Source organism: Argentina anserina, chromosome 4 (assembly GCF_933775445.1).
Source record: "Argentina anserina chromosome 4, drPotAnse1.1, whole genome shotgun sequence".
Lineage (NCBI taxonomy): Eukaryota > Viridiplantae > Streptophyta > Magnoliopsida > Rosales > Rosaceae > Argentina > Argentina anserina.
In genome coordinates, this window is record NC_065875.1 from 25128591 (window position 1) to 25137412 (window position 8822).

The following is an 8822-nucleotide window of genomic DNA, read 5'->3' on the forward strand; positions in this document are numbered from 1 at the left end:
GAACGCTCCTCCACGCGCTTGCACCCCAACCAACTTTTTCTTCTCTGTTTGGCGGCACGTCCTAACCACATCGTTGTCAGATTGGGCATGTTTGTCAAGCCTTTCATTTCTTCTCTAGAAACCTATGGCTTGGATCTGAGATCTGTTACAATGATGAAAAGGGTTGCGGCCGTGTCAATTCAAGATCGATGGCGGCGGGATCGATGATGGGGGACAGTTAGGCAGAGTCGAGGCCTGGCTGGGGGGGATTATTTCTGGTGATGAAATCGTGATTATGTGATCGCTTTGGCTGGAATATGACCTCTGTTTTGAATGCAAGCATTCGGCTTGATTCGTCAGTGGTGTGATGACAGTGATGGCTCGATGGAGGTGGTGGTTTGGTAGGGATGGCGGTGCAATTGAAGAATTGAGGAAGGACATCTTTTGGTCTTGGTGTGGTGTGCTCCCCTTCTTGGACTTATCTTGGGTAGCTATCCTTTCTTTGTTGTTCAATATTTGTTTCTGTCTCTCTTTAGACATTAGGTGTGCTAAGTTTTATTTCCCTAGTTGGTGAGAGTTGGGGTGGCGACCACGGTATGTGGGTTATCCTGACACGGATTCTAACGGCTGGAATTTGCTTATATATAAATTGAGCTTGGATCATATCCGAAGCTTCATGGTTTATGTTCTATGCATTTTTTGTTTTTATGTTTTTCTTCATTTCAAGTTTTTGAGAGGTAGGGGTCTCGGTCTAAGCACCTTGAGTGCAATGTTTGCCCTAGACGACAGTTGAGTACTTTATTTTGTCAATTGGTCGCTGACTCATAGTGGTAAGATTAAATCTACGATCATCGGATTTCATGTTCGATGACATCATAGTGAGGAAGCTATTCGAATTAGAAACATATGGCTCTGAGTGAACTTTATTTCTCTGGTTTGTCACCACAATTATAAAGCAAATGAAGTTGTAAATATTCCACTATTTGCTAGGTGGTGTTTTATATAATAAATCAGTTGTTTAGTTGAGAATATTTGTATTGTAATGTTAGTATTTTCTACGTTGAATTACTAATTGAAAATTAAGGTTCTATGTACATTTTTATATTAAGTGATTTCAGTAATACTAATAACTTATGGACCGCTGTTCGGTTCTACTTAAAAACAAAACAAAAAACAAAATCCCTGCACTATTACTCAGCAAGTGTAACAGAGACACACACACGCCTCAGATGCCTACCCCAGACAGCTAGCTCAGCTTTAACAAAACCCCTCTTCTATTCTCACTCTGTTATTCATATAACGCCAAACCCCATCTCCCCTACCTCTCTTTCTCACCACTCTCCTAAATCCAACACCAGTCCACCAAGAACCACTCCAAGAAAAGCCACAAGCCATGCCCATTTTCAAGAATCCCACCGCTTTTTCCACCGTCTTCTTCTACATCTCCGCCACCATCTTCTCCCTCTTCATCGCCTCCCCGGACTCCAACTTCTTCAGCTTCATGTCACCGCCGCCGCCGGGCCCCACCCTGGCCACCCCGTACGACGGCGGGCAATGGATTCTCCTCCACGAAAACATCGGCGTCTCGGCAATGCACATGCAGCTCCTGAAGAACAACAAGGTCATTCTCTTTGACCGTACAGACATGGGGCCCTCCAACGCCACGTACTCTAACGGCGCCGCCGTCGACCAGTGCCGCAACTACACAGTCCACAACCGCACCGTAACTGACTGCACTCCTCACTCTCTCCTATACGACGTCGCTTCCGAAACCTTCCGCGCTCTGGTCGTTAACTCCGACACGTGGTGCTCGTCTGGCGCGGTGGACCCCAACGGCGTGCTAGTCCAGACCGGCGGTTACGGCACCGGGATTCAAGCCATCAGGAACTTCACTCCGTGCGACGACGACACGTGTCAGTGGGACGAGCTGGATGTGCCGCTTTTGGCGCACAGGTGGTACGCGACAAACCAGATTCTCCCTGACGGCCGCGTCATCATCGTCGGCGGGAGGCGGGCCTTCAGCTACGAGTTCTACCCCAAGGAGGACCACGTGTCGTCCAAGCTTTACCACATGAGATTCCTGTGGGACACGACGGACCCTTACGAGGAGAACAATCTTTATCCCTTCTTGCATCTCTTGCCGGACGGCAACCTCTTCATTTTCGCCAACAACCGGTCAATTCTGTTTGACTACAACAACAACACCGTCGTCAGGGAGATTCCGGCGATGCCCGGCGGAGTCAAGCGGTCCTATCCGGCCACCGGGTCGTCGGTGCTTCTGCCACTAAAGATGAGCGGGTCGGGTCAGCCCGAAGTCGAGGTCTTGATTTGCGGCGGGTCGTACGGCGGCGCCTACAACAAGTCGAATCTGAATAAGGTGAAGGAGTACGTCGGCGCATCGGCCAGCTGCAGTCGGATCAAGCTCTCGGATCCGACGCCGAAATGGGCCATGGAGGAAATGCCGCTGCCACGTGTCATGGGGGACATGCTGCTGTTGCCGAACGGTGACGTCATCATCCTGAACGGCGCGGCGAACGGGACGGCGGGGTGGGAGGACGCGATCAACCCGGTTTTGCACCCGGTGCTGTACAAGACCTACGAGTCCGACCCGAGACGGCGGTTTGTGGTGCTGAACCCGACGACGATCCCCAGAATGTACCACTCCTCGTGTTTGCTGCTGCCCGATGGCAGAATACTAGTGGGCGGGAGTAACCCCCACGAAATGTACAACTTCCGGCGAGGTTTCCCGACTGAGCTGAGCCTTGAGGCGTACCTTCCACCGTACCTCAGCCCCAGCTTTGCTGCTATGCGCCCTACGATCATATCCATCGAGGCAAGAGAGAACATCGTATCGTACGGCCAGGAATTCTCCGTCAACTTCGGGTTGTCAGTGTACCGGCCTGACGTGGCGATATCCGCCGCGCTGGTTGCGCCGTCGTTCACGACGCATTCGCTGGCAATGAACCAGAGGTTGGTGGTTTTGGAGGTTGCGAGTCTGAAGCGTTTGTCTGTTTTCGATTACAAGATGACGGCGCGGGGCCCGCCTTCTGCCACCGTGGCGCCACCTGGGTTTTACATGTTCTTCATTGTCCACGCTGGAGTCCCGGGTCAGGCCCTGTGGGTCAAGGTGCAATGAATGCAGCTGAGGTTTAGGGTTTTAGGTTTTGTATTTTTGGTTTAGGAAGAGAAATATTGGATTGAATCGGATTTGTTTATAAGAAGTTTTGAAGGTTAATAATACACAGTGTATAATTTTGATTTGTAAAACAATATGTTTCGTACTTTTATTAGCCTGCTTTGTCTAAGTTAGCCACATTATTAGAGTAATTATTGGGTAAGTTTCAACTTTCTACTGATCGATCCATTGAGATATTGCGGTTGGTGTTTGATTACAAGGAAGAGGTTGGCATTTGGACCAAATGTTGAGACCCAAATGCAAATCCAACATTCCAACTACAGAACTTTCTTATGTTAATGGGTGAAGATTAATAATCAGATGAGAGGATTTTGGTGACAAAAATCATTCCACTTGCAAGACCCAATCAAAGTAGCAAAAATAAAAATGCAACATCAATTGGATCAGCGAAAAGCAAATTGGTTCGATTAGGCCATTATATCGGAACATAAACTCGAATTCCTACAACGTAATTTCGGCCAATATATTTGTATAAGCGTATAACAAACCTTTTAACTCGGGTTTTCCCACTAGGTACTGTCGTGAATTCAAGACGATGAATAGAAACGGCGACCAATAAGATCTTGGTGTGAGCTCGCAGGCATGAACGAACGACTCGAATGAAACTCGCCAGTCACAACCATTAGACAACGGCCATCCGCCCATCCCACTAATCTTCTGAAGAGTTAGATAGTCTAATACCAAGCCAATGCAATCTAGAAATCAAAAACTGGAAACATAAATGAGGCAGAACAGAACACCATCAATTTGGAAAATCTAAAATAATGATGAAATAGTTCATGTTCATCTCATGATTACAAATTACTATGTGTAAGGCTCTCTCTGATACAAGTCATGTCCTATAGGCCCAAGTTTTGTTCTGTATGCAGCACTGGGCCCATTCATATATACAGCCCAACGAGTTTTTGCAGTCGTCCCCAGGAGTGGTAATTTACCTACTTACCCCTGTTGTTCTGTATTTATACCTGCAGGCCCAGAAGAGGTAGTGCAAGAAGTTCAACCCACTGAGCACGCACATGAGCCAGTAGAACCTCTCTAAATGATAACTGTTCAGCTTGCTCCCCGACAGCCACTTGTGATCGGAAAACTTGCCGGAAACCTCGTTCACGACGGAGACGATCACCGAGCTCAGGTAGTACCCCATGGCCAGGGACGCCCACGTGAGCGACGTCGCCAGCGACTTCATCCCCGTCGGCGCCTCGGTGAAGAAGAACTCCAACATCCCGGCGAGCGTGAACAGGTCCGCTGAGCCGAGGAACAGGTACTGAAGGGCTATCCAGAAGAAGGTGATCGGCAGCGGCGCGTTCGAGTCTAGCGCGGCGGCGCGTGAGGCCACTCGCTTCCGCTTGATCTCGACGAGGGCGGCGATGGCCATGGCGACGATGGAGAGGGCGAGGCCGATGCCGATGCGCTGGAGGTGGGAGATGCCCATTTCGGACTTGGTGAGTTTACGGAAGAAGGGGACGATGAACTGGTCGTAGAGAGGGGCGAGGATCATGATGAAGACGACGGGGAAGATGGGGAGGGAGGCCGGAGGGACTTTGAGGGAGCCGAGCTGGGTGTCCATGGTGGCGGCTTGTTGGACGGAGAAGGTGGAGAGCTGGGCGAGGCAGCAGTTGAGCATGATTGTGCAGGCGAAGATGGGGAGAATTTTTAGGACGATTTTGACCTCCTCCAGCTGCTGGACTGTGCACTGGTTGTTGAGGACGGCTCGGTTTAGGAACTTGAGGCTTTGTGACGGCGTCTCGGCGGCGGCGTCGTGTTTTAGTTCGATGGTGGTTTGGGGTTGGTCCGGTTGTTTTGTGATGATTGGAGATGGAGATGTAGGGCTTGCTGTCATGCTGGCTATGGCATTGCTTGGGGTGTTGGTTATGCATCGGTTGAGTGCCGCGGCGACCAGGACCTGCAGACACGATAAAGTGTTTGATGAAATGTGTCGAAGTGAAAATTAATATGAGCGCTTCAGTAAAATTATTCAATAGAGTGACTCATGTCAAAATGTTTGATGAAATAATTAAAAAAAGTTGAAGTAGGAGGGCATAAAATGTTCTATGAAGAATGACTCAACAGTGGAAATATGAGAAAACAAAAATGACAGAACAAGCTTTAATGAGCTAATATCGACCATGCAGATTGTCCGAAATCAGAAGATATTAGCTACTTACCTTTAGAATGGTTGTTAGGGGACTTCCACTAGGTATCTTATTCCTGTAAAGAGTGGAACCGGCAAGAAAAACTGGTATAGACAACAATATGCTGATGGTTGAGATTCCGAAACCCCATTCCCACCCTTTGTTGTCTTCAATCCACACCACCAGTGTCACCGCAATTAGGCCGCCGCAGGCGAGAGAGAACACGAAGAAGTTGAAGAAGGTTGATCTCTGCTTCCTTCCCTGCGGTGTGCTCTCATCAAACTGCTCTGCTCCATGAGTTGCTAATGACCCTTTGATCCCTCCAACACCGAGCGCCACCATGTATAGACCTATGAAGAGCATCACCTCCTTTCCTCCGCCAACTTCTTGGCATGGACTGTTGGGACTGCCGGGGGTGCACGGCGGAGGCTTTAGTGAAGGCAAGCGGGCTTGCACTGTGAGTAGGATTAAACCCTGCAACATAAAAGTAACTTGGCCATTAAAACTTAGCCTCAAAGCTTCATAGTAAGTTCATTTTTACTCGTGTCAAAACTCCAAAAGCAAACAAGGAAAATCATAACAGTGGGTGCCAAGGCCACGCGTTGCTTCCCCACGTCAAATTTTGGACATTTTTGGCACACAAAAAGGACTTGGCGTATGAAATGTCACTAGTATTTGATCCAGCATGTAGCTCTATTGCCTCTATATACATGTGTGGCTTTGGCTCTCCTTCTCAACAGGGCCACCATACATGTGGTTCATGAACCTGAAGCGTTGAAAACGATTGTCGTATGGTGCTAACTGGTAACAAGTAACCTGGCTCCATTCACTATTATAGAAAATTCAAGACAAGGAAAACTTGTAGCAAGCTGACGAAAACCATTGTTGAAAATTCTAAGGTCATCATAACGAGATAACCCAACTGACTATTTGAAATCCAGAAAATTAACCTACTCTAGACTATGACAGAGCAACCTTTCACGTCTTCCCCAGAACTTGGCTACTAATGAGTGATAGGTTTTCAAGGCCTTATCTTGTACTTACCAAGTAGTACCTTAGCTCCTCCGCAATGTGGAGACAAATATAGGTACATCATTGATATTGCATGCATTGCTGTCAAACTGAAATTGGAGTCATCCAAGTTTGTGATAGTCATGGCATGACATATGAGACAGTTTTATATATGGGTCCTCCCAATCTAATTGGAGCAAATTTTTTTGTTCATATTAAGGCCTAGAACACACAACCCCATCTAAACTTGTATAATATTATTAATATATCAGTTTCCCTCAACTTCCATAGTAAAGAAGTTGAAGTTTGCACTGATAAGCAAGTGAGAGGGTTTTGCGGTATTTTCATGTTTCAGCTCAGTTTGCAACAGACTCTGGATTTCTTTTCATCGAAAAAAACAGACACTGATTTCTGAATGAAACATCATCCTGATGCAAGCCACGTGTCTGTTTCGATTCCATTGCGACAATCAAGGCCATTAACTATTCTATATAAAACTATAAATCACAGCAACAAATTAGGAAAAATGAAAAGAGATACTGAGATAGTATTACTGTATTAGTTATCACCGGTTTTGTTGTATACAATCATGTGTATATCAAATTATCAATCCTTCTTCTGCACGACCTAACATGCCATGGAAGAGATTTATCCAGACGACTGTACGCAGCCGGCAACCGGAAAGTGGTAACCGGCGGAAGTGAAATCATAGAGAAGTGATGAGAGAGCAGAAGTGAAATTACCAGGAATTCAATGACTGCACTTATCAAGTAGATGTGATAAGTTGTGAAGAAGGCATCAGATAAGAAACCTCCAAGAAGGGCAAGAAGGAAAGCGGTGCCCATGAAATCTGTGACATTGTTGGCAGCATTGGACGGAGATAAATGCATATATGCAGATAAGTATATCACCAAGTTGCTCGCATTTGCCAGATACGCCAAGTTCTCCAACACCTCAACCACTGCATACATAAATATCCAAACATACCAAAAACCCGTGTCAGTATCAAAATGACCTAAAAAATCTTGAATTGTTTGAATCGGAGATGAAAAGATAAGGGTGCAAACTACAAACCTAGCACAAACGAGGCCGCCACCATGCCGCCGTGGCGGCCTCTGAAGGCGGGTTTGTTCCTCCAGTCCAAATAGCCTTCCCATCTGGAGCTGCTACTGCTGCTTATCTGTTGTTCTTGTTCCTACACAGCAAAACTCGATCATGAGGTTTAGAAAGAGGGGCGTGATAGGAAAAGCAAAGTGAGTAAAGAGAAAAGGAGAGGAATAGAGAACCCACCATTTTTTCTCTGTATGGGAGAGCTCTCTCCCTTTGTGTGTTTTCAACTACGGGATTGGGAGTTTAATTAAACTTGGATCCCCCCAAGTGGTAGAGGAGGCTATGATATGATTAGAAATAAAGAGTGATATGAGTGGTGTGGGAGATATAAAGAGTGGGGGAGGATTTGAGAGAAAGGTTCAACTTGAGGAGAGAATGGTCTACACACCCCTTTAGAAAATGACTTAATTTGATCCCCCTTTAAAAAAATCTATCCTATCCCCATGTTACTATAAAAACTGTAGGAATATTAATCAAATTACTTTCTATTTTCCAATTCCATTTGTTACATTGCCTACTTCTTCAGTCAAGACTCCCATACAAGTACGCAAATGAACAAATAGGTAAGTTATCATTCTCGGGTTGCTTGGTTTCTAAAAAGCTGTATGTATGTCTTAGAATCAATTCACAAAACTATAAGAGTAAACAAAGGAGCAAAAAATATACAGGGTACCCTTATCATGTTTGACCATGAAAGTATATTAAATACAAAGGTCTTGGTGACTCACCTTCCTAAATTTGGGTATGCTATTAGAGTTCACAGAATGGGGATGTTTACAAGGACCTAACCCATCTTATAGAATATTTTTTTTTTCTCCTTTCTTTTCTATATCCTAGCCACCCTCCATTGTTGGTAAAGCTAGCTCTTCCATTTAATAATTTTCGATTAATAATTATTGATCCATGACAAAGGTTCTTATTCTTCAACCTTTGATCAACGCGCAACAGTTAAATTATATAAAATATAATTTGATCCCTGAGGAATGAAAATCCAAATCGCATGACATTGTGGAGCTTATAGATTTGGAAATTGCATGATACAAATAATTTGGACATGATATGCTGATTACAATAGCCATGAACAAGTTAAAAGTAGGTCAAATTTTGGCTTTTGAAGACATAGCTGATAGCCACAAGCACGTACAATCCTTCTTCCCCACTCATGACTCACCCCTCTTGCTAGTGCTATGACCGCGGAATGATTTGTCTTAAAGTTAAGTGCAGTTGATACGTGTAATGCAAAAGTTTATCTCAAAACTATATTAGGACGTACATGACTTAGTTGTATTTGTCTTGAAAGTAAATTCACACTTAGAACATGTTAACACTCATAATATGAATATACATGTTCGCGATCGTTGTCTCGAAGTTAAACAGAAAGAGTGCATTATATA

At 45.4% G+C, this 8822-nt stretch overlaps 2 protein-coding genes across 2 annotated transcripts; one reads left to right on the plus strand and one right to left on the minus strand.

The window, feature by feature from the left end:
- Positions 1–1306: 1306 nt before the first annotated feature.
- LOC126791624 (aldehyde oxidase GLOX-like) lies at positions 1307–3155 on the plus strand. Its single transcript, XM_050518099.1, has one exon. It carries the CDS (start codon positions 1373–1375, stop codon positions 3113–3115), a length of 1743 nt encoding a protein of 580 aa, XP_050374056.1. The 5' UTR covers positions 1307–1372; the 3' UTR covers positions 3116–3155.
- A 742-nt stretch (positions 3156–3897) lies between these two features.
- Positions 3898–7710, minus strand: LOC126790420 (protein NRT1/ PTR FAMILY 4.6-like). Its single transcript, XM_050516637.1, has 5 exons — positions 7609–7710; positions 7393–7513; positions 7062–7279; positions 5341–5781; positions 3898–5078 (listed from the first exon to the last, which is right to left on the minus strand). The coding sequence occupies exons 1-5, from the start codon at positions 7609–7611 to the stop codon at positions 4107–4109; spliced, it is 1755 nt and encodes a 584-aa protein (XP_050372594.1). The 5' UTR covers positions 7612–7710; the 3' UTR covers positions 3898–4106.
- Positions 7711–8822: the final 1112 nt, after the last annotated feature.